This window comes from Acanthaster planci, linkage group LG01 (assembly GCF_054643075.1).
Source record: "Acanthaster planci isolate LZ-2023a linkage group LG01, COTS_SCS, whole genome shotgun sequence".
In the NCBI taxonomy this organism is placed as follows: domain Eukaryota; kingdom Metazoa; phylum Echinodermata; class Asteroidea; order Valvatida; family Acanthasteridae; genus Acanthaster; species Acanthaster planci.
In genome coordinates, this window is record NC_141777.1 from 4,933,850 (window position 1) to 4,959,178 (window position 25,329).

General features: G+C 41.0%; 1 protein-coding gene across 2 annotated transcripts; it reads right to left on the minus strand.

Annotated features, from left to right (window-relative positions):
• Positions 1–198: 198 nt before the first annotated feature.
• On the minus strand, positions 199–24,977 carry rbm25 (RNA binding motif protein 25). Of its 2 annotated transcripts, XM_022247954.2 has the most exons (20): positions 24,833–24,977; positions 22,356–22,491; positions 21,386–21,438; positions 20,577–20,636; positions 19,824–19,871; positions 19,250–19,408; positions 18,353–18,502; positions 17,472–17,531; positions 17,062–17,167; positions 16,389–16,471; positions 15,589–15,675; positions 10,039–10,247; positions 8,965–9,202; positions 7,522–7,685; positions 6,884–7,034; positions 5,915–6,040; positions 4,267–4,414; positions 3,505–3,794; positions 2,617–2,763; positions 199–1,833 (listed from the first exon to the last, which is right to left on the minus strand). In XM_022247954.2, exons 2-20 carry the CDS (start codon positions 22,453–22,455, stop codon positions 1,741–1,743), a joined length of 2,472 nt encoding a protein of 823 aa, XP_022103646.2. In that variant the 5' UTR covers positions 22,456–22,491; positions 24,833–24,977; the 3' UTR covers positions 199–1,740. The 2 variants fall into 2 exon arrangements, with proteins under 2 accessions (XP_022103646.2, XP_086995071.1); XM_087138945.1 differs by lacking the exon at positions 19,824–19,871.
• Positions 24,978–25,329: the final 352 nt, after the last annotated feature.

Consider the following 25,329-nt stretch of genomic DNA (forward strand, 5'->3'; position numbering starts at 1 on the left):
ATAAAAATACAACCATTGTATGAAGTGGCTGACAACAGTTAAGGAATTAGATACAAACTTGAGATGTGTATTAAAATACTGATGATGAAAGTGATCCACAACAAGTGAAAAATCTTATGTCAGACTTGTCGTTCAGATGTCCATTTCTGACAATCAAAAATTCATTACAAAAGCACGTATTAGAGCAAAAGCATATACTTGTTTTAAGATATTTACAAGTGCTTATTTATTCAGAGTTCTTTTCACAATTCCCAGACAAAACCTTACACCTGTTTTACTCTCTCAGCAGCAGTTGCAACACAGAGTTGTGAAAATTTCAGTTGCAAGAATAATAGCGGACAACTAAATAGGAACTACAATAAATGAATGTCACAATCACGCACAACATGGCTTGCAAATGTACACAAACACATTAAACATTAGAACTGATTTGTGGTTTATTGTGTGCCAAAATCACACACAACCAAGATGGGCAAAAGACCTTTTAATGTGCCTTTACAAGGTAACCAAACCAAACTGGTAATGGTATTGTGTATGTTGGCAGGACAGAAATCAATAATAATACAAGTACATTTTGAAATAACACCACAAAGTTGCTTGACTCAAATGGTGGAAAACTGAGCTACGGGGGAGGGGGGGTTATTTTCAAAATAAACTTGTTCGAAAGAAAATGAAAGTTCAATCAACATGAATGTCCCAACAAGAATTAACTACAAATGGGACACACTCGGGTTACACCCACAACATGACAGTCGAGCTCACAGCAAAGTAAGAATAGTTTAAATCAAAGAAATAGGCCTTGGAATAATCCACGATTCTGTGGGCTGCCATTAACCACTCGCTCCAGTGTGTTCTCGATTACTCCAACAATTCCACTAATATTGCCAGCGTTGAAGAAATATGACAAAGTCAGAGGTTTTGTATCACAACATTTTCATTTTTAGAGTAAGCAAAGGGGGAGAAACTTCATGTCTTGGAGGCTCAATGCTTGCTCTGTAAAGAGGTGGTGACTGGTGTTCCGTGATGGCATGTCGAGGATAAGACTACGAGATGCCATTTTTCCGTCTCACAAGTCAAGTTGGCACATGTTTGGAAGTTACAAATTGAGGCATGTGAGGGTGATATAACACAAAACTAAATGTACTTCAAGTTATCATCTACACCCAAGATGTTGACTGAATTTAGACTGCATTTCTCCCTTGGGGAAACATTTTATGAAAACTTGTATGCTTGGTCCATGAAACTTGAGAGAAACTCGAGTAAAACTGCTGCACTTGAAGATAAAAACCCTGACACGAAAATACATCACACAGTGGATTCAAGACATCCACTGCAAAATCTTTTACATGGGTATAAATCTGAAGTCCTGCATCCCACATCAATACAAAATGCCCATGTTCAGACAAACAGTAAGCAAAATGCAGGAATCTTGGTCATCCAGCCAATGCAGTCACTACAGGACTAGAGCCTTGGTACATTGTACACAGCAGGCATGGGCATCTCTTCTTTTCATCTCAGTCTCAGTGTCAACAGCCAAATCCTAAACCTTAACCACCACTCAAGGTGTGGTCTTGTAACTTTTAAGCACCACATCTGAATGCCCCCGTGTCTGTTAAGTATGTACAAATCTGAGCCTTTAAAAAGAAAAAGTTGAAGCCGGGGGTTTCTAGGACTGGCTCAATTTAGCAAGAGGGCCAACTAAGTTAGAGGGTCTGGAACCTACGACGACTTGTTTGATTGTCATTTAACCAGACCATGCTTCTTGGCTTCCACCTCATAGATCAATAACCTCCACATCTTGACTACAAATACCTCTGCCTCCTCGTCAAGAACCTGCAAAGATGAACAGAAGAAATGTAGTGAAGACCATTAACCACTTGTCGCTGGGGTTTCTGGTACTGGACACATATTCTTTATATGCGTGGCCGGGCTGAAATACTCCCAATAGATATTGGCTGTCAGAGTAGAGTAGAAACCAGACAGTTGTTTGTGTGGGTGTAAGTGTCCAGTAAATGAAGACAGGAGTTTTAAATAATTTTGAAAACAGAAAAAAAATTATAATTATCCCACCCCAGCATCATTAACATTGATTACTGCCACCGGCATGAAGCGCTTAAGCAGACATCAAACTGGCAAAGGCATCAAAAGTTCAAATTCCAACTTACACAGCACTTTTTACGGCTTATTTCAATTACAAAATACCTTATTATGTTGCAAATGACGTATTCTTGAACAGCAACAGGCAAAGTTTTAAGAGATTTACTGAGCTCACCAGCATCATTTGGAAAAATGAACTTGATCTCACAAAATGAGGATTATGTACCTTCCCACTCATCCCCTTTGCATACGCAATAGACACTTTTTGAAAGACTTGTATGCCGTATTGCTGTTCACTTCCTGCATACCCATTTAGCATGTCTGTGTAGGGTATATAAACTTAATATATTCAATGCATGTGATGGAAAAAACACTCTTTGAATCATACAGGCAGAAGAGCTGAAAACGTGGGGTGTCATATTAACATTTGCAAACAAAGATGGAATTTTTTTTTACGCTTCTACATTTGCAAGAAATGGGTGTGCGGTAAAAAAAAATGGAGAACCAAATGAGCGTTACCATGGTGATATCACTCAGTATGCTCTCAGCTGAGCTGTGAGCCAGGAGCTTGGAGCAGATGAACTCAGTCAAGGTGGCCTCCTCCTCACCGATGTACTCAACGATCTTCTTGTTGATCCAGGGCTTGATTCGCCTCTCCATCAAAGACTAGCAGCAAAAAAAGACGGGGAAGGAGATTGGCATGAAAACAAGGCTACTCAAATCTTTCGTTAGTTACCAGGGTATTAAAGGAACAGCACCTTCCATTGGTCAGCAATTCTTAGTACCTTAACAGTCTACTGGTTTCCATAAGTTACTGTTACTTTTTTCTAGGTCCAAATACGTCCATGTATTGTAGATTTTCCAGATTTTGTAGGCTTATCTCATTGTCTGCTGAGAGGAATCTCTGAATGTCATTCTTTGAAACAAGTTCTGCTTCTGTGCCTTGGGTTAACTCATGACCAGTTCTGTGTCCATTTAGGTTTTTTCAGAAACACTCTGCAAGAAGTGACGTACCTGGCCCATATAAAGTACGCGAATAATGTAAATCGATGGCAAAAGGTAGGCCAATAGTGGGTGGCATCATCCACTCCATGAATGGGTACCCCTTAGCCTACTACCAATGCCAAGGCCGTACACTCAATCCAAATTTGGTCAGAGTAGCACTGTAGGGTGCCGACCTCCAAACACACGTCATCTTTTGTTTAGGGAGCTGGTTGTCAAGTCCGCATCCGTAGCTTGTCAAACTGCACAAGTCACAGCCTTTCAAATGAGCTGTGACAACGGCCTCCTTTGTCACTGATCATCCTGTCACTTGTAGCCCGACAAGTCACTTGACATGTGATGGACTTGACTAAAAACTCCATCAAAGGCAGACTTGGCATCTGAGCCCAATAATTTGGGACCTACCTCGTCCACGATGGCCCAGTCTACTTTGTATCTGAAGAGCTCCTCTTTAGCGGTGGGAATCTTCTCAATCAGGTTCTTGATGGTCTTTCTCTTCTCCTCGGCAGCTGTAGCCACGGCCTGAGACTGGCCCCCTCCGACGGCCTTCATCTCCTCCTCCGAGTAGTCGATGGGGACCAGCTTGCGTTTCTTCTTGACGGTGTCTGTCGTGTCCTCGTCCTGGTTGAAAGCCTCCACCACTGACAGCTTCTTACGTTTGGCGACAGCAGAAGACTGGGGGTCATTCGCTCCCACTGGGGAAAAAACAAATCCAGCTCGCAACTTTTACAAACTTAAGACTCAACCAAAGGGCTTGTTGAATCTGCAACAAAAAAAGATTCACCAAACATGATCATTTTCAGCAGAATTTCACCATGTAACATATGAAATGATGCTGTGGCATGGAATCTTTACAAGCTCCAGATGTCTCTGATATCTGCATGACCTAAAATAAACCAGCTCTGGCACAGTTGCATTTCTTGGACCCTGTGATTTTCTGGACCAACTTAGAGCTGGCTTATCTTCTTGAAACTTGGCATGCATGTGAAAACATTCCTCACGACATTCATCCAACAGTATGTTTTTGATCATCGTCATTAATAGTTCAAGGCCTCACACACTGGCCTGCATGCATTGAGCACAGGAACATTTTTGGCTGACCTTTCTCCGACAGCAGAATTAGCCTTTCAAAGGAACGTGTTGTCAAACTACCAAACCCCAGCTTACCAAGTTTTAGGCCTCCAAAGCTGAGCCTCGGTTTGTGTGGCTCCTTGATTCGTTGGTCACTCTCCTCCTCGGCCGAATGGGCAGACAATGGCTCAGGACTTGCTTCCAAGGACTCTGGAGTTCGAGGGCCTGGTGCTGCAGGCAGGGCCTAGGGCATTCAAAGACACACTCACAGAGTATTCCAAAACCCATCGACCAAAATACATAACATCTCTCTGTAAATTACCTTGTTACTCTTTTAGCATAATTAAAGCTCTGAGAACATGTTCCACTCACTCAGCGCTCAGTGCTCACTCGAGACCAATTTTGAAACAAACGACTCATTTTTAACCCAACCATACTTCTGGCTCACACATTCACCCTAGGATTTCACTTGCCCAACACTTAACATGAAGCATAACATTTGAAACTTTGAAACTTCCAAAGTACCTGTGCTCTATTGAGACAGGAACCTTTTGACATTATTACTTTTTCACTGAATAAAAAACTGTAAAATGTAAAAGATTCTTTGGTCCTTCAACTTTGTGACTGATTTCTAAAGCAGGGAGCCAGGAAGCCAGACTGAAGCTCAACCAGGGAGATTCTCCTTTTAGTACGAGCCAGAGGTATGTTGTATGTAGCGCTAATCAACCAAGGGTCCTTGGTGGAGCTTGTTCATTGGCTAAAATTTACTGTGCAGCGGGGCTGAGACAATAGAGGTTATGTGTTAACGCTTCCTCAGAGGGCAAGATTTTTGTTTCACTGGGATAGGCTCGAGTAAACCTTTTGTGCATTCGTTGTACCTACACGTAAATTGAAATAACAAAACAGTCCCTAAGACACCATGGAGACCCCAGCAACACACAACGTCTATTCAGTTACTCCAGTCTTCAAATATCTAACCTTCTTCTTGATCAAACAAGAACTTATCAGGTAACATGTACTGCCGCGCATGATTTCAAAGTGGTGTTCCCATTTGTCAAGTGTTGTACACATACGCACATATTTAATAAGTACCTTTCAGGTGTCTATTTGAACATGTGCATTTTACAGATGTACACTCTCCACACTACAAGCAGCGTATATATTGTGTTCTTCAATGATGCCAGTGTATTCAATTTACATTACAATAACCTTTCATTTCCTATGAGTACAATCATGGCAGACCCCTGTACACCTGTGACTACAAGTATACTCGTAGTTGGCAGTCAACATGTTAAATACAAAATTATCCATATTCCCAGATATTACCTAAACTTCTGAAAATAGCAATTGCAGACAGGAAAACAAATACAAACAGCAGTTATGTTAAAAAGTGTTTCTGATGGGATAAATGTTGATAATTATGAAGCACTTTGTGAGGAAGTATTAAAGTACTTGTTTTAAGTCGTGTCGTAAAAACTGGGTGAATATGTAATTTGGAGCAAAAGTAATATGCTGGCCTCACTGTTGGACTGATCAATCAGTTGTCTTTAAGTTTCTCCATGAAATAAAGTTTGAGAAAGCAGCTTTTTAATAATTTTTTTTTTTTATTTTGCCAAGTTTGTTTCAGTACAGTTTAGTTCCGAATATTCGACAAACAGAATATTTTAGCACATGATGTTTGTCAAATACTCAAATATTTGAATATCCTGCTCTAATGCTTAGATGAGAGATGTCTTCAACTCACAGCCATTTCTGGGTTTGGTTCTTCTGGAACGTCAAGTGGCTTCATCGTGGGCTCGAGTTTAGGTTTCTCCTCCTTAGGCACAAGAGCTAGCTGGGGTAACCGATGCTTCTCACGTTCTTGCTCAAGCTGAAACACAAACATTAGTCATTCATCTCAAAACAAGTCATCAAACAATGGACTATAACTTGGATAGCTTTAGTCCCAACTTAAATGGTTGGTTTCTTCTACAGCTAATCTACGGTCGAGTTTGGCGGTCAAATCTTGACATGGATTTCTTGTTCTCACGCTCGAATAGCAGGAACACGACTCAAGAACACTGTTCTTGGAACAAGATCACACACTACCTCCTCGTCAGGGTTTTACAGGAACACATGGAAAAACTTGTGAGATTTTGATTTTTGAATAGCAGCAAAAAGTAGAGAGATGGCTTCCAAAGCCAGCAACAATGGGCAGTTTTGCAAAATTAACATCAACAATTTTTAATAACAAGGAAATGAATGTTAATTATATATAACGGGTTTGCCCTTACCCAACGTATATTAATAAACACTGTATGCTCAGTGCTTGTCCGAGAGCTTGTGAAAAAAACCTCACAAGCTTACTCGGGTGGGACTCGAACCCACGACCTCCTGCTTACTAGTGCAGATGTCTTAACCACTCGACCACCGAGCTTGCCGGGGTCGGCTGGCCGGTCCGAGTCAAATGAAGCAGCGGGTACCGCGAACTATTTTCAAGATGTATTTTTGCGTTGGGGAGATGTTAATTATATATAACGGGTTTGCCCTTACCCAACGAACTCCACCCACGCGACAGTTCCATCGAATGTACTTGCGCGCATTTGACTTACACAAGTTTGGTTCTCATCATATGTACGAGGTATGTGTTTTAATATGTAAGTAAATTCTCCCCTTCCAACAAAGTACAGAGAGCTCAGTTTGGATTAAGTCGGCAACAGCTGCCCAAGGGTACCTTCTCCATTTCCTCCTCTACGTTGTCACGTCCCTCCTCCAAAAGCTTACGCTTGATTTCCTCCAGCTCCTCTCGTTCTCGACGTCGGTCACGATTGTCGCTGTCAATTTCCTTTTCTCTCTCTTTACGTCGCCGCTCCAAGGCACTCCCCCTGCAGAGCAACAAGAAGATGTGGATATCAAATTCTTGCACTGTTACAGTAAGGAAGTGAAAGCACAATTGTATCCCAAGAGGATCGATAAGATCACCCAGGTGTCATGTTCTTGAGATCCCTTGAGACCAACACAAGACTACTACGAAACCCTAAAAGACCATGGCAAGAAATAGGCCCTGGTTTTTTTTTCACGCAAATGCAGATCTTGATCAGTGATCTGAACGCTAGTTTGCTCCAACCATAACGCAGGTTAAAGTGTTAGTGAACCGACATTGATCACTAATTGCAATCCGAATCTAGGCAAATCAAACAGGCCCAAGAGGACCTCCAGCATGGATTTGAGTCATGAGTTATTTGAATGATCTCAAAAGGCAATTCTTTTTCTTATGTTATTGTTAAACTTTTAGTTATGGCTGGTCTCCTGACTGGTCTTGTGACTGGTCTTGTGACAGTCTTGACCACAACACTGACCAAGTGAACTCACATGTAATATTTGGGATCATCTCGTTCGTCGTCGTAATCCTCCAGGAATTCCCGCAGTCTCTTGGCCTCCTTCTCCATCTCGCTTCTCTCGCCGTCCTGTTTGTCTCGCAGCTTCTCGTACTCACGGCCACGTTTGCGTTCACGGCTTTCCCATGCTTTGAGTCGCTGGTAAGAGATCAGGGTTCAAATCAAAGGAAGCACTGTACTGTGAGACATTTGCAATAAACATCCTCAAAGTTAATTTTATATCCGGACTCTAGCTTCATAACTCACTTTGATCTCACCTTTGCCAAGATCTCATACCCTCTATTGGGCTATTTGCCTTATGGAGTTTCAGATTCAAAGATGACATCTGTACTGGCATAACTGACTTTTTGTTCGTGACATAATGAAAAATATGGCAATAAAATCACTGAAAAAAATAAAAGCATCATTGAAATTTCCCATCAGATTCACTACCCTGGCGTTACTCAGATTATAAATGTATACACAGAATAAGGAAAACGTTGTCATTTCAAATCATTTTGGGACTGAAATGAAAGAACTGGAAGAAAGAAATGACATGTATGAATAGCCTGTAAGTCATCCATTGGTCTGTTCTGAAGTAAAATGCATAGCAGTACACGTGTATTTTGACAAGGAAGTGTTATTCAAGAAGGCTTGCATATTGCATCAATCCATGAGGCATGCTTTTCTTGAATCCGGTGCCACAGTGGTATACCAAACAGTGCAGAGCGAGTAGCGACACCAGCAAATTTTTTTCCACTTTAACCCTCCTATGGTTTTACAGCACAAATGTGCACAAATGCCCACAGTCACTGGTGAGCATGTATTTTCAATATGGAACTCAAACATGCACAGGTTCAGTGTGTACACAGTAGGTTGTCAGCACAAAATGACCCAGGGTCTTTTGTGCAGTCCTCTTCACTGCATTTGGTTTACTGCACAATTATGCACATGAAACAGTGAAGCACAGTTGTTGGGCAGCACAAAAGTGCAATCTGATATTCCTGTGAGGGAAAGTTAGTGCAGTGCACAACACAGCTGTGCTTCTTTGAGGTGTTTACCAAATGACCCAAAGAGTGACTTCAGCATAGGAGGGTTAATGTGTGGTTTTCCTTCTACATGGTTTACTAGGGCTGAATGGCACTTTTGCTAGTGCACGGCTGAAGTATTATTTCCTTCAGTCTGACAAATTTAGAATTATAATTGTATGACTTCCATTCTGGACAGTCAGAATGGAAGAGTGATCTGCAGTTCAGTATATCCATTTCAGAAGCAAAAGAATATGATTGGTAAAGTAACTTAGTCTTCCCCCTTGTGAGAGTGCGGTAGTCAAAGTGCTCAATAATTACATGTACAGTAAGTGTAACTGTTGCCCTGCAACTAGTCAACAGCACTACTACTGCCTCCTCTAGAGGGCAATAGTCCTACCTATTCTCACCTGTTGGTAAGCTTCTTCCTTTTCCCGCAGCTTCCTTTCCAGCTTCCTCCTTTCAAATTCTTCCTCTTCGTCAAACCTATCCCGGTCGTGTTCCCTTTCCCGTTCTCGTTCGCGTTCCCTTTCTCGATCGCGGTCCCGGTCGCGGTCCCGGTCACGGTCACGTTCTCGTTCACGCTCTCTCTCACGCTCCTTTTCTCGGTCGCGCTCTTTCTCCCGTTCCCTCTCCCGTTCCAGTCTCCTGGAATTAATGGACATGAAATAACATTGACCAAAGTAACCTTTCACAGCATCAATATTAGGAGCTGCTCCTAATTAACAATGTTAAGAACACCACTTCTGATGGATTACTGCAATGCCTAGACAAACCTTTCCATTATCACCATTGCTGGGCTCAACAAAATTAAAGAGTGAAGCTTGTCTCTCTAGAAAAGATCCCAGTAATAGACTGCGTCTTTGACTCTTTGCTGAGAGGAATTAAACTCAGAGCATGCTATGGGAGTGAATCTCCACAGGAACTTACTGAACAAAAAAATCTGAAAAAGATTTGCCTATACACGCTACATGTATGTCAGGCCAATGTTGATACCTCCTGCAAGTAATGCTTGTGCAATGTTCACATGTTCAAGATGTGCTAAAAAGACAGCACTTTTGAAAAACCAGCCATTTTCTCCTCCTTGTCAATAAGACTGGTTCCCTTAAATTCCATATACTTGGAGTATAATCATAAGGAAAGCCGGACAGACTCTGGCACGTTTAGCATGTCTCTTGAGTGAGTTTGTGAAAATATTGGACTTTTCAAATGAGCTCAAATATCTATGCCAACTCAAAACATTCCATTCTTCTCGGACCAAACAGCTATACATGAATGCCAAGTGTATTGTCTGCAATGTCATATCTCAAACTGCATCAGAGGTTTGAAGGACTTTATCGGGACTTTCTAAAAAGTTAGAAACAAAGAACAAACCAACAAGCAAACAAACACAAAACAAAAAAAAACCAAAACAAATTGAAGCAAAAAAAAAAAGAAACTCCAAACCCAATATCATATTTGTTCAACCAATTTGGAGTGATTACCGTTCTCTGTCTCGTTTTTCTTCTCTCTCCTTCTCCAATTCCCGCCTCTCCCTATCCCTTTGTCTCTCACGTTCACGTTCCCGCTCTCGTTCCTTGTCCCTTTCCCGGTCGCGGTCACGGTCTCGGTCCTTCGTGTCCCCCCGCTTGGAGTCGCGCTCTTCCCGCCGCTGTTCCCGTGCTTGACGGTCCTTCTCCCTGTCCTCTGCTGCCTGGAGGTAAAAGAAGATAGAGACAAGAGAAAAATGCCTCAGTAGTGGATTTTTTAAAGTTCTCCTACTTAATCAGTCACAAGGTGTCGAGGTATTATGACAAGAAGATGCTTTGATTAGGCCAAGCTGGAGCCTTCGTACATGTACACGAGTAAATCAAACGCCTCATTGGCAGTGTTGAAACAAATTTCATTGTATTGAGACACAGTGGAAATGTTGGGTGTCAGATTCGGTGCTAGTGTCCTCTCATTGAACTATTTTTTTTATAAGGCTGGTCATAACTGAAGGTAATGACCGTGTTTGTTTTGGAGTCCAAGGTATATTCTAGAAATTGAGTTGCACGAACAGGCAGCTAGGCTACAAGTGTTGTCTCCTTGGAGGTTAGTAAAAAAAAAAATTTTGTCTCCTTGGAGGTTAGTAAAAAAATTTTTTAAATGGACAAAGGACACCCGGGACTTTGAGATAAAGCACCACGTGTACCCATAGTTCCACTGAAGGATGAACACTACGTTGGCTCTATAAGAAATCTGCACAAAAGCTCTTCTTATGGAGGTGATTACAAGAGGGAAAGTGGATTGGGATACCATGTGACTGGTTGGGTACAAGTCCATGCACAAACTGTAAAGCATCTATCCATCTGCAAGACATTAACTTATGTACAATGCATACAGGCAATAAGCAACCACTTATTATGGGTAACTCTCTGTGAATAAATTTTTACAGATCATTATGCATAGTGAACATCCTTTTTAAACCAGAAACACAGATGTCAGTGGCATCTTTGATTGTTTAAAAAACTCCCCCCCCCCATGTAAAATAGTCAGATTAAAACTTTTTTAATCTCAAGACTTGAAGAAAAATGACAACTTTAGCAATATTTAGGACAACTTTGTAAAACCACTTCGCTCTGTTCAGTGCCACAAGCATCTTGCAAATGGATGGATAACATTCTGTTATACACCATTTTATCAACATAACATCATTGAGCAATCACACAAATAGTACAGGTTCAATACGGTCAAAGGCCTCACAAGCTCCTTGGCTCCTTCCCTGCGCTGACATGCTTGCTGGTGATGAAACCATGAGAATGGCTTATCTTTTGCTCGTTGGCTTTCTTTTTCTCGCGGTCTCTGTAACTTGAATTATCAAGATGCCCTCCCCCGGAAGGCCACTTCAACTCTGCTACAGTTTGGTCCAATATTCAGTCCAAACTGAACCACAAACATTTCTCTCTTTTCTCTCTTGGCAAGCTGCAAGTCCGTCATTTTGAACATCCATCCTCTTTTTGAAGGAAAATGGGGTTCAAATTAAACTCGGTCCACGACTCTGCCCGCCCCCATCAAAGTCAGGTCAGAGGTTATGACCTTTGATATTCACACACTCTCCAACCAGACAGAGTGGGGTTTTTGAAGGCAGTGACGGAGTCTGTGGCAGACTTTACATTCAAGTATCCTTCAAAGTGATAATTCAGGATGAAAAGTATGATTCAACCTGCAAAGGAATCTTGGGATTATATGGACCACAAATAAAAGACGCAGGTTCCATGACAACAGTCTCCATGTAGACCCACTTGTGACAATAACGGGTTGCGTGTTTCTAACTAATGCAATTGTCTTGATCTGACCTAAATCTTACACCCAAAACAGCTTTTCATACAACATTCAGCCAAACTTGTATGATTTTTTATGGAGATGGCTACATATAGATTACATCACTCAGTTTTGCATAAAGACAACATCGCTCCACAAGAAACTGCTGTCATGTATATCTACATGTATGTAGACAAATAAAACTATCATGAATTTGACTTCAACATTTTCCCTAAAACAAAGCAATTCATTCACAGGCATATCAAGAATTACAACAAGAATCTTATGTCAAAACTCCACTCGCTACATGTAGCTCCTCTGTTCACTAACCTCGAGTTACAGGGCATTTTCAAGTTTTGATGTAACATCTGCTCACAAGTAAATGGGAACACAGATGCACAGTATGCAAAATTTGAATCTGCTCAGTCGAGCTTCATTTCCTTTTTGGGGTCAAGTTGTGTCATTCAAGCTCAGTTCTTCCAGGAGGCATAGCCTGATGCTGCTAAAAGCAGCTCTTACGATTGAAAAAACACAACCGCAGTGCTAATCTTCTAATCACAACATAACCTGCCTCTGGTAGACATTCCTGACAAGTTCCATCCAGGCACTTCTAAAGTCGGGGTCAAAGGTCAGCCACTGGGATCACTGAAACAAATCACTCTCTTCATTAACGCTACGGCTACAGAAAATGTCACTGGAAAGTAGCACATACCTCTGAGCGGTCATGTTGTGTCCAGATGGTCAAAGACAAACACAAAGACAACTAAACTAACAAAAGGCTTTCAGACAAAAGGAATACTCTGCTACAGAGAGGGGCCCTGTTTAAGCCCCCCCTGCAAAAACTTGAAGCTCTGATTCTTCTGTGCTTAAGACTTTTCACTTCTATTTTGACGCAAGAAACAAGTTTGAACAACTTATCACATTTCTGTTTTCTTTTTGGAAAAGTGCAAGTTTGGACTTTCACAAACACTCGGCAAGTTTTAACCACCTTTCAGTCAAACGTCAAGGACAGACACTGAGTATTAATGTGGAGGGGGAAAAAACCGAAAGCAGCTTACTTGGTTTGAGCAGAGCAACATCCCGTCTCAACATTACACAGTAATGAACTGGCAGCTCAGTGGACTGCCTTAAAGGCTGTATACTCACCAGCCAGAGGAAGGTTTATCCCTACGGAACATGAACAGCAAGAACGCCACTCTGCTGTATGGCTTCTATGGCGAAGTATTCTATAGCATTCTATGCACAGTGGGGGGTACATTACAACCGGCCATTAACATCTTATATGCCACACTGTATGGCTTGCTACAACTAGTAATATCACATGCATTACTGCAGACTGGAAAAGAGTCTAACATTCCATTAAAATGAAATGAAGAACTAGATTGATGTGGTCTACTTAATTCACTGGCCTTTAGCAGAAAGGTCATCTGATAGGGCCGTACCATTAAGATATGAAATGGATTCATTTTCGTGGTGCCTGGAGCTAGGCCATGAGGTTTTCTTCCACAGGCAAAGAGGGAACTAGTTCGGAATGTAAAACAGCATTTTGAATGATAATATGCAAGACCAAATGTGAGAATACAAACTCTGGGAATAGATTTTTTTCTAAGTACTGCTGATGAAAAGAAAATGTTATTCGCGGTTGTTTCTGTCTATACAGATAAACTGCAAAACACCTGTATATTAGAAAACACACTCCCATGGACTCTAGTCAATGCAGCTTTGTGGAAATATCTGCAAAGAGCAGGTCTATCAAGTTCCAGTTTCCTGACCTCGGTTCCAATCCCCAAGCAGATGGTATGACGCTGTTTAACCTAGCACAGAGAAAATGCTTGACTCATCTCTGAGACGAGCCTGGAGGCTGGACATACTTTGCTGCTTAAAATACCCCCTATGATATGCAAATAAGTCAGCAAGAGGAAGAGGAATGCATAGCTATAGCTTCTATAGAAGAGGCTGGAAAAACTGACATTTCACATTTAATCCTCACCGACCCATGGGATAGGAAGATCTGCTTGTATGGTCAAATGAACATTGAAAGTCTTGCCCATATTTGCGCATATTGGAAAACGATGGCCACTTCATGTTGAGAAAACCATTGGTCCAATAGGGTTGCATTTTGAAACTTCAAATTGTAACTTTTTCGGCTAAGTTTACCCGAAACAAACACACACCACATTGTTAAGCAATGGGGTGTGAACTTTCAAGCATTTGGGGCGATTGGACATGGAACGACCAATTTTCCATTGTGGCAGTTGATTCTGTCTTCCTAAGATTTTTTTTTCTGGCATGTATCTTGCTCTGCTACTTGTAATTCTCAGTCTCTGAGTCGTTTGTTGGCTTACATGTACTGAAACATTTATACTTTTATACACAAAGTCCATGTAAATTAAACCCCAGAGTAATGGCATACTTATTCAGCATTGCCATTTGCACAGGACAGTTTGGGAAGAATCATAAAACTGGCATACAATAAAGGAAGAGTGATTTACTTCAATTCTTATGGTTCGCCTTGTGTTAAATACTGCTCCAAAGCCCATAAACTTCATTCTCGATGATTTTACAGGATTTACTGAGAAAGGTTAATACAGGTATCTATTTTCAGCATTTTAAAAGAACTTGCAAATTGTGAAATCCAGAAAGAAGAGTATAACTCTGTGATGTACTGACAAGTAGGGTCCAAATTAATGTGTACATGTATGCAGAGAATGAGAATGTTTTCACCTAGTTTTCATGAAACTGTACACACAAATCATTCTGGCAACCAAGCAATCCTTGGATGGGAGAAATAAAACATGATCTCATTGCCATAATCACAGGTTCTTGCTTGATGTCGTTGCACTGAAGTAAAACTCCAGAGACATTGTGTGTGTGTAGAAAATCCAGCAATATTCTATGGCCAAAAGGGTAAAAGACTGAGGAACTTTTGGACCTTGATATGAAAAAAATTGATAACTTACTTTTAAAACAGGCTAGACTGTTTTGCTTTTTGTTTTCAAACACATATAACTCTAAAAAAGATTTGACAATGAATTTTTATTTTCAAGTAACAGAAATACACCTTTGGCAATGCCACACGTGCATTAAAATGAGCAGCATTTTCTAAATGGGTGAATTAATATTTTGTTCAATTTTTTTGTTATCTCTTGCCCAACTGTGGTTTTATTTTACGAGAAGCTGCCTTCAGCTACCATCAAATGAGAATCTGATATTTTTCATGAGAGATCTAGCCCCAAGCAGCCATAAAAATGAATCACTTTCTTCAATGCCGAATGTACAGTCCCAGAACAATCAGGAATATAACCCACACCAAACAGCGATATCAGTTACCAGCACTAAAGCTGTCTGATTTTTGAAAAAGTTAAAACTTAATATCTTTACTCCGAAAGCTCATTTTGATGCATCAATAGGAACGAAAAAAACAAACCAAAGATTTCAGGATACATGATTATCTACAAAAAACTTCCAAAACTTAAAGACAAGAGGGAAATATGAATTACAAACGATAAGATTTGAAAAATGATTTCACTGACATTCCAGGAATTTTGCACATCATAGCAACACAAGAAATTCTTATACAGTATATCCAAATAGCCTCGAAGAACAACATTCTGAAGTAACAATGCTCAAAAACATCAACAGATCGACCATTAATACTTGACGAAAAAAAAAAGCTATAAATATGGCGTCTAAAAATAATAAAACATAAAACTTCATATGGAACTTTTGAGAGGGAATCCTGGACAACCTACCTTGTATGTGTCTCGGAAGCGGTCAATCTCTCGGCTGATTATATGTCGTTTGTCTTCCTCGATGTTGTTCAAATCCTGGATATTTTCCTGCAGGACGGTTTCAAAGCAAAATGGATCCATTAGGCTGGAAATAAATACTAGGAAGGCCACTGGAATGTATCAAGACACTGCAATTAATCATAGCATCTCTGACACTCTTGCTATAAATGTGCACACAATGCAGAACACATGTAAAACATGGACCTAATACAGAAATGGTATCAATTTTCATGAATTACGAAGTTCCTCTCGTTGAAAAGAATCCCCTTTTCCGAATAAAAATCATTAAACAGGCCCTCTTACCAATCAAGTTATCATCAATTTTCTATATGCACTTAGGCCATGTCCGAAACGGGCTTCCAGAGCTATGGCTAGATCTATTGTCTACGCGTCTCCACACAATTCAAATGGAACAAAGACCTAGACCTAGCTCTAGACAACAGATTCGGAGGCAGCCTTATCTAAATTTACAAAACACACAGCTGTGATAGGATGTGCTGAGGGGAACAGAACAAAGGGGTGATTTTGTTACATGTGTGGTTCAGGTTAATACAGTGCACCTGCCACTTCGTTGACAGCTAAATCCAAAGAAATGTGTCATTTCGGACACAGCTACATGAAGGTTAGAGCTGAGGCTATTTACTTGAAATGAGAATGACAAATTGTTCACATTTTCGACAGAGGAAGGAGGGAGAAGAAAATATCAGACATTGCATGAACAGTAAAGAAAAGTTCCGAATCTGTCCTCTGTTTTGGCATACCTTTTTATTCTTCTTAGAATCTTTGCCATCTTTTTGATCTCTGGATTGTTGCTGGTCTTTGCTTTGGTCCTTGGACGTCTCTTCTGGACAAGCAAAAACAAGGGATGAAAAATCGGCCCTCAAAGTTATCTGAAACAAACATATCCTCAACAACAGAGATGCTTCAAATTTAGCTCTTTGGTTTTTCTGACACTGCACCTAGATCTAGAAAACTGGCCTTTGGAAATGATGCTGATGCAATATAAATATGTGGCTCGGTATGTATTAATGAGCATCTTCAGGTGAAATACATACTGCTAATACGTGTAGGATAAAAATCATTAAGCAAAATTGTAATTTAACCACCTTGTGTTTCCAAGCTACCACACTGGTATTATTTTCTACCATTTCCTACAAAGCAAAATGCAAAACATCACTCAAGGAACATGACCAAGTTGTGGAACAGAAAAAGAAGCGTAATTTTTTTCTTTCAGTTGATGAAACAGAGAAGAACATTTGCAAGTGTCTGGCGTGGCTTCAAGGCCAGTTTCAGAAAGGAGCTGACGTTTTCTCCCCTTTGTGGTAAATGGAAGGAAGGCTCCTTTTAGACGATTTTGTTTTGTCTGAATGAATATTTGGGCATGTACCGGTACACAACTGCAGGAAGTTCTGGTCAAGTAGTGAGCCAGCCTACCTTGTGGTTTGTTGAGGGCGTGTTTATAGTCATTGGTCAATCGGTCAATTTGACCTTTGATGTTAGCGTCTTCCGCTTGTGTCTCATCATCCAACTCCTCTGAACTCTGCAAAAAATGAAATGAACCTGTGTTCCTCATCCAGATGGCGTGAACGAGCCATCTACAATTTCTTCACATACTCTACCCAGAACGCATGCTGAATCCATATCATAGCGTCACAATTTCAAGACATGTATTACAGTGATGTTTCAATCAGGATACCAGATATTGAGAAAAAGTACGCCTCGTCCGAATCACTTGGCTGTGGATTGAAATTACACACAACTCTATGGGAACTGGCCGCAGCCACTACCATAGACTTGTGTGTGTAATTTAAAGCCACAGTTATGTAACTTGGACAAGGCGTTACCTGTCCCTTCTCCGCAAGATACTCATCCAGCTGAATCCGGGTTTTAGCATCAACTTTGACCTGAACACAAGCAAACAAACAAACGATGGCACTTAACTCATTAGCGCTAGCAGTATTTCACAAGTACAAGTGAAACGTGTTGAACATTAAAAACATTACCGCTGCGAATGCTTAGGCTTACAACATGAACATTTCACAGTTTTTCAAGAGCAAATGCTCATGTTCATTTTACTTTGAAAATGTTACTCTGAGAAATGAAATTCATGCTACAATCCAAGGCACATATACAGGTAACACTGAACACTTTCAAAATGACATCTGAAAATATGAAAGAAATGACACATAAGCAGTAAGCTCCATCTCGTACAGATCGTAAAGTTTTGCTAAATATTTCAAAAATGTCAGAAACAAATTACAAAAACTGGACAAATATTTCAGAAAATACGGACTGATCACAATTCATTACAATGTCTATTTCCAAAAGTGATCGAAAACAACCACAGCCTGGCGGAAGTGAAAGTACTAGTCATAAGAGCACTTGGCCGGCAGTGTAAAATCAGAAAATATGAAATTCAGGAATGTAATCAGGACAACAATACAAGAAAAACAAGAAAATAATATGGTTCAAAAATTCCAACACTGCTAAGCATGTACATACAGATTTTAGAAGGTGAACTATTTGGGGACGGATTTGGACATGAGTTGATCCCACGCATAGGAGAAACCCATTTTGCACAGATCATTAGACACAGCGGCCACCTTGACGTAATGGTTTGACCACTCAAATTTCAAGTTCATCATGTTTTGTAAAAACCAAAATCTCAAAGTGGACCCCTACAGTTATGTGTACGACTAAGAATCCAAAATAAGGGTCTACTTACCAGAAGTTTCTTGTCTCCTAATTCTAAATCATGTAAGAGTCTGATGGCCCTAAGGCTGGCCTCGGGGGCACTGTACTCACAGAACCCAAAGGCCTGTAGTTTACCCGATGCTCCCTGGACTCGTTTCCAACTTGATATGACGCCACATTTCTGCCAAGAAGAGGGAGAGTGTTTAGTGAAGGTAAATATATTCTGTCCTACCTTGGCACCAAAGTGAACATGGATATGTGATGACACAATAATTTTGTTTATATTGAGCAGATTCTTGTATTCTCCTGTGTAATTCATGATCCATAATTGACACTTTATGACTTTGTTGACATCACGTACGTGACCATATTTGTTTTTACCTTTGCAGAATATGAACTGCCCATCCCCAAAATAGTCATGTTTGTGATGCCGTGAAGCAGTCTCCACTTATAGTGTACTTTGTGTACATTTTTATGAAGGGAAAACAGGAGGGGAAGACCTACGATATACGTATGTGAATTGACGTGGTCCCTGATGGGATTTGTGGAACTTGGCAAACTGAAAACTGACAAACAGACCCACGTCCATGTATCAGGGGTCCAATTTCGTGGGGGAAAAAAGGGACCACAGGGCCAGTATCTAAGCACTAAACAAAAGTGACTAGGAACTAATTTCTCCTTACACGTTCAATCTCAAAGTACATGAATGTACATGTACCTGTACATTTGTGCCTTCATTTCAAAGAAAATTAAATTTGTGCAATTCAATTTTGATGGAAATTTTGGAATGATCTAGATCAAGAAAAACCACTAGACTCCTAAGCTTTTGCCAGAATGGTTGCTACTGATGTTAAAATCACCGGCCTCGGTCCAGTGGGTCGTTCAAACCCCAATGCATGTTTATCCCTTGTGTTCTCTCCCCACTTACAGACAACATCGCACGGATGAGTGCGTCCGGGGCTCTCTCCGAGATGTTGCCCACAAAGACGGTGGTTTTGGGTTTGTCGCCGTTGGCCGCCTCCTGCTCCCCTGAGGGACTGGACGTGCCCTGCTGCTGTTGCTGCATCTGGGTCTGCTGTTGCATTGGCTGTTGAAAAAAAAAAAATTCCCTAAATTGATTTCTGTGATGATATCTGAGGATTTGGAATTCCTAAGTGTCACATAGGGTATGTTGCGCGTGTTTTGTTTTGAATGTTATTAAAAAAATGATATTTTGAACTGCAACTGTTCCAATACTTTTTTGTTGAAATGATTGTAGGTATTATTGGTGATTGGGAAATGTTATTGTCAGTGGACAATAAATTCAGCTATTGAGTGATAAACAGAATGTTATGTTGGTTGCATCTTCGCAAATATGAGAGTTTTACACATTTTTACAACACATGTACAACGACAAATTCACACAAACTTTGACCTGGTTGGGGCAAGTCACAGTAACATGTCTGGGTGTGTTTTCTTTTTCCATATTTTTGTGTGGTTTTCATCCCTTGCTTTCAACTCACTGTTTCTTTCAGAATGAAGTCTGGGTGTGGTACATGTTGCATACGCCCCTGTGAATGACACACAGACTATCACTACACTATGTCCAACACACACAGAGGGCTCACAATGTGTACAATATCCACGGCTTACCACAACCACTTGCTCTGAAACGATTAATTATTTCTTTGTCCAGTTTCACGGAGTAACAACAATTGGCCACAGGCTACATATATGGTACGTGTCAACTCAAATCTTCCTTGACGGGACTTTAAAGGTATGAGCACGACTTGAAGAGTTAAAAAAAAACTACAAGAAGTGTATGAGCTGGCACTAACCAGCTGGAAGTTCTGTAACATTCACATGGATGGCCATCTCTTCCCTAAGCACCAAGTTGTTTCTTACTAGGAGACTTTCAGGATTCCCTTCAAAGTCCAGCTTCTGCACTAAACAAATGGCGTGTTCTTTGTACTTCAGCTCTCATGGGGCATCAAATGCCATATAAAGCATTGTAGCTGCGATCTACAAACCATCTCAATAGATGGACTTCCTTACCCCACTGGGACGCTCCTTTATGTACAACACATTTTATGCCCGTTGGATTGGGAAGGGTTATAGGAATGATGAACAAGAAGTTGAAACAATCTGGTAGAAGACTGGATCATGTCAACATGTCCACACTACCTGTGCCTTTGGAAATAGCACAACGGAAAACGTTCAAACCTGGTGCCACCGAAATTGCATCCTCTGGGTTCCAATTAAATCAATGCACTTACTGGGAACCTCTGTCCAGGTATGGGTGGTTGTGGAAGATTGGGTCTCATTCCTGGAGGCATCTGCAATGTTCAAAAATGTAGAAGAGGAAGTTTTTTTAGACAGATATCCACAATATCCCCAACTTTTGAGATAGTATATTCTCAGATATCCAAAACTTTGCTCTCAATCAGCTATCCCACAATTGCTAACACACAGTGCAAGTATTTACTATAAGAAAGCCAAGAAGAGATATTCACAATCAGATCTCCAAAATTTCTGAGAAGGAAAATTCACAATCACTGATTCCCAACTTTTGAGCTACATACCCCCAGTTATGAAGCACTATTCACAATCAGATGCATGTATCCATGCTTATGCATGAAACACAAAATGTGAGCAAAGACTTCTGACCATATGCTGGGGAAAGAATTTATATGTGTCTTGCTTGGACTGTGACTGAAGGAAATCCTCCAAAATTTCTTGAAAATGTTACTTGGAGGGGTGGCTACTGCCTCAAATCTTCAAAACCTCTGGCAATTCCTGTCATTATGTTGAGGCAGTGAGAATGGCATTCTTGAGCAGTGCGGTTGATTCAGAAGAATTGGGCTGAAGTTACGCACGAATGAGCAAGAACACAAGGTCTAACCCACGACCTTCACTCATGGCATCCTTCGCAATCAACTATGCACTTTTGCCATTCACCCTCAATCCTCCAAAATCCTGCAAAACCGCCTGATGGATTTTGAAGGATTGAGGAGGGTTAGGGTTAATCTGGTTTAGGTCGACAGGGTAGCCACCGTTCAAGCTGGTAGTATGACCGTCAACTTGCCTTGGACATGGGAGGCTGTGGTAGGAGGCCCATCTGGGGATTCATTGGCATGCCTACAACAAAGACATGAATATTCATTACTTAATTTGAATAAACATTACCTTCTCACAAGTGTTCATTACTTATCTCATTGAGAAAATGGTTCCAACAGGCTTAAGTGAAACTTTTCTCGAGTTCATTTTTATAGTAATGGCTGTGGAACTATTCCAATCATGAAAAAATTCTTCCAGATTCATTGTGTGAATTTCGAAGGCGGCATTTTGAAGGCAGCACAGAATGTTTTAGGGAGAACAAAAACTTCCTTTTATAAAACAAAGAGGTTCTTGGTTGGAGACCAATTTATTTTGTGCCAAAAAAGCCACACTTTTTTCCTTTTATGTCATCCTATGTTAATTGCAGGTCATTTCACTGTCTCTTTGTGGTTTATGGCTCTAGAGAAATGGTTAACATGTTTACAGACCTGTACAGTCTGCCATTTGTTATTTGTACGTTAAATTCATTTGAGACAACAAAAGTACTCAACAGATAAAGAATGGGGCTTTACAACCAACCTTTTGATGTCTAAGCTGAGCTGCATTTGAGCTGAATGTTGTATATTCCAAGAAATACATCAGTTGCAGAGTCAGTTAGAATTGCACCCAAATTCAGCATCTGGGACACTCTCATACAGCCGATTTGCACACTGATACCACAATTTATGGCAACCATACAAGCGTGTGCATCATGCCACCCCCTGAATTAAAAACAAACTACTAATGGCAATTTCCAAAAATGGGTCTTGAGAGACACTGTTGAAAATGGCCTTTCTTCATTTCTTGCTGGCATGGAACCGGATGAAAATATGTTACCGTTCATTTGCCGCATCGGTACAAAAACCACACCAGGGACCATTTTCACAGTCTAATGGTCACTGATGTTTTAATATTTAGTTGCACTGCAGTTACAGAGACATATATCCAGGGAAACTTACCAGATGGCATGGGTCCAAAAGGAGGGAACTGATTCTGATTAACGCCAGCAGGCATTCTTGGACGGGCCATGAAGGGGTTACCGGGTGGGGGAAAGGACATCTTCAACAATCTCTTCAATAGCTTCTTTTTATACAACTGAAGGATAAGGAAGGAAATGATTTTTTGTTGGTCAAGCTAAATTTTGAAAAAGTGTGTACTTTCAAGATTTAAGTAGTGCGATAACATTTCAACTCGATGATCTTATTCCTGATATCCCTCAGGGTTGCTGTTTATAAACCTTCTTTTTGATGCCTTTTTGGATCCATCCTCAGTCATTTAAAATTCTTCAACTGGCTCTACCTAAACACTGGATGCTTTGTTATTATTTACAAAAGGTGATCCCTGGATAGGTGACTTCAATCCTTCGAAATCCCCCTACAATTCCTGTTATTGTCAAGGTAGTGCCAATGCTAAACAGGCAACAGCAGATGATTTGAAGTATTTTATCTACAGCCTAAAATTAGACATGGATGAACACTAAGGCATCCTTCAAGCTCAACCACAAATCTTTCCATACAGCCACAGTCCTCAAAAATCCTCCACAAACCACTTGGAGGCTTTTGCAGGAATGATGAAGATTAGGGTTGGGGTCAAACTCTGTTGGACCGTAGCTGAGTTTGGTGCCCAAAACAAAAAAAGAATTCACAATGAGTGGTAAGAAAACAGTAAGTGTTGAAGAGGGAATTACAATGTATCTATGTACATAGTCATTCATGCTGAAGCCAAATTCATTACTAGCAATTTGCAAATATCTGTAATTTCTACCCACACATGCAGCACATGTTGAAAACGAGGGCTCATAAAATTTGAGCATCTTGGCCAATACAGCACTAAGCTAAACTAACAAAGCATCCGAGACGGTATAGTCACCAGGTCCCTAATTTTGCCGCCTAGGCCTTCAAGTATTGAGAAGCCTGATTGGTTTGCATAGTAAGTGGCGAAATGTGGGACCTGACAACTACACGGTCATGGACGTCAGCACTAGGTTAAACAGATGCTACAGAATGAACAGATGAGGGCTAGTGGTGAATAATATGCTACCACGCATGTCTACATAGGCCCTGTGTCATGTATATAGTCTGATAGTTGAGTCCCCTAACATGGCACACTTCGACGTTCACTTGACTTTCCTCAAACAGCGTTGCCAAACCTTTCTTGAAAAACGTAAACCTCATTTGGTTAAAAACTGGTACCCCTTTCATGACAAAGGGTGTTGAACCTTTGTGAACACTTTCACTGTCATGAAATTATAATCCAAACCTGTCAACGTCTGGAAAGTGGGTTTAAATTCAGCTGAGTGTTCCCTGGCTGCCAAAAGTGGCACACTTCAAATAAAATATCAAAAATCCCACATAAACATGTACGCCATGCTTACTTTGCGGGAAATTTAGCACAACTCCACGCGTCGTGATTTATGAACAATCTTCATTCATCTAGTAGTACGCATTTGCACATGAGCGAAATGCATAGCAAGTGACCGCCCATTAGCATGCAAGGAAGAGCTATGAACATGAATAAGTCACAGATAACTTACAGAATTTGGGCCGAGCTTTAAACTCAATGAAAATTAGCAGTTTTGGGGCCGAGTTTTCTTTACACTTGTGTGTTTTGAGCATAGCACCATGTCGTCCGTGCATGTGTAAAGGGCGGCTGGTTCCTATGCATTTCGGGCATGCGCAAATGTGTACTACTAGATCATTCATGAACCACAGCAGAAATGGGTCCGAACATGGAGGAAGGAAGGGTCCGAGCATGGAGGAAGGAATGGTCCGAGATGGGTTCGAGTCTGTCGTGGGTCCGAGTTGGTATTGGGTCCGAGTTGGTTTGGGTCCCAGTTGACTCAAAACCATATTTTGGAGGTGAATTCGGAAGATTTTGATTTGAAGAATGAGCTATTTTGAGTGAAATGAATAAATGGAACAAAGACCTATTGAAGGTATGCCTACTTCACCCGACCATAAGCCTAATCACAAATACTGCATGGGTGATTTTGCACAATTGTAGAGAGGCATTGTGAGAAGGAAAAAAGGACGATGTTTGCTCCTTTTTCCTTCCCACAATGCCTTTCTACCATTGTGTAAAATCACCCATGCAGTATGTACGATAAGGCTTATGTCCAATGTTGCTTTAGTCACTTCCCCCTATTTCCACGTCACCCCTAGCCACTTGGCCCCATCCCCACTTCGCCTCATTTCCACTTTGCCGTCCGTGCTCGAGTGTGTGGATGGGGCGAAGTGGTTAGGGGCGAAGTGGAAATGGGTCGAAGTGGAAATGGGGCGAAGTTACCGACACCCCAAATGTTAGGCCTAACCATTATTCGGCCGAGCAGGCCCACTTTTGACAAATCATTTTAACCGTTATAGATTCTAAAATAATTCCACTGATCTCATAAAAACACGTTAGAATTCAGCATAGAACAGGTGACCAAAGAACTCACTTTATGTTAACCACTTCTTCCAACGTGACCAGCGCAAGCCTTCAGGTATACATGTGTGCGCTGTACGTACGCACATATACATCAAGATGGCGCACATCGATCGCACGGCGTAGTACATGTACAGTACAGTACGCGCGTTCATTTCGCGAAGGTTATTTCGTGGCGTTTCCCCACAAAGCTGCATACAGCGCCCTCTACCGCATACAGATGATCGCGATTTCGACTTGTATAGTTGTGGGTTGTATAGGCCCTACGCGCCAATAAAACAGTGCCGCCTGGTGACTCTAAGAAGAGGTTGGCTTGACGTTTTCACTGGAAATTCAATATTGTGGCCGGAACTTCAGTTTTCTTTTCAATTTAATAAGGGTTAGTCGTACAAATTTTCTTTATTTGCCCTCCCCCAAATAGTCGTAAAACTGAGCGCTCACCTCTGAACGTAGCCGCCAGCATCTAGGCCTATGCAAAACAGGTCCAACAGGTGGGAGGTTTTCGTGAAC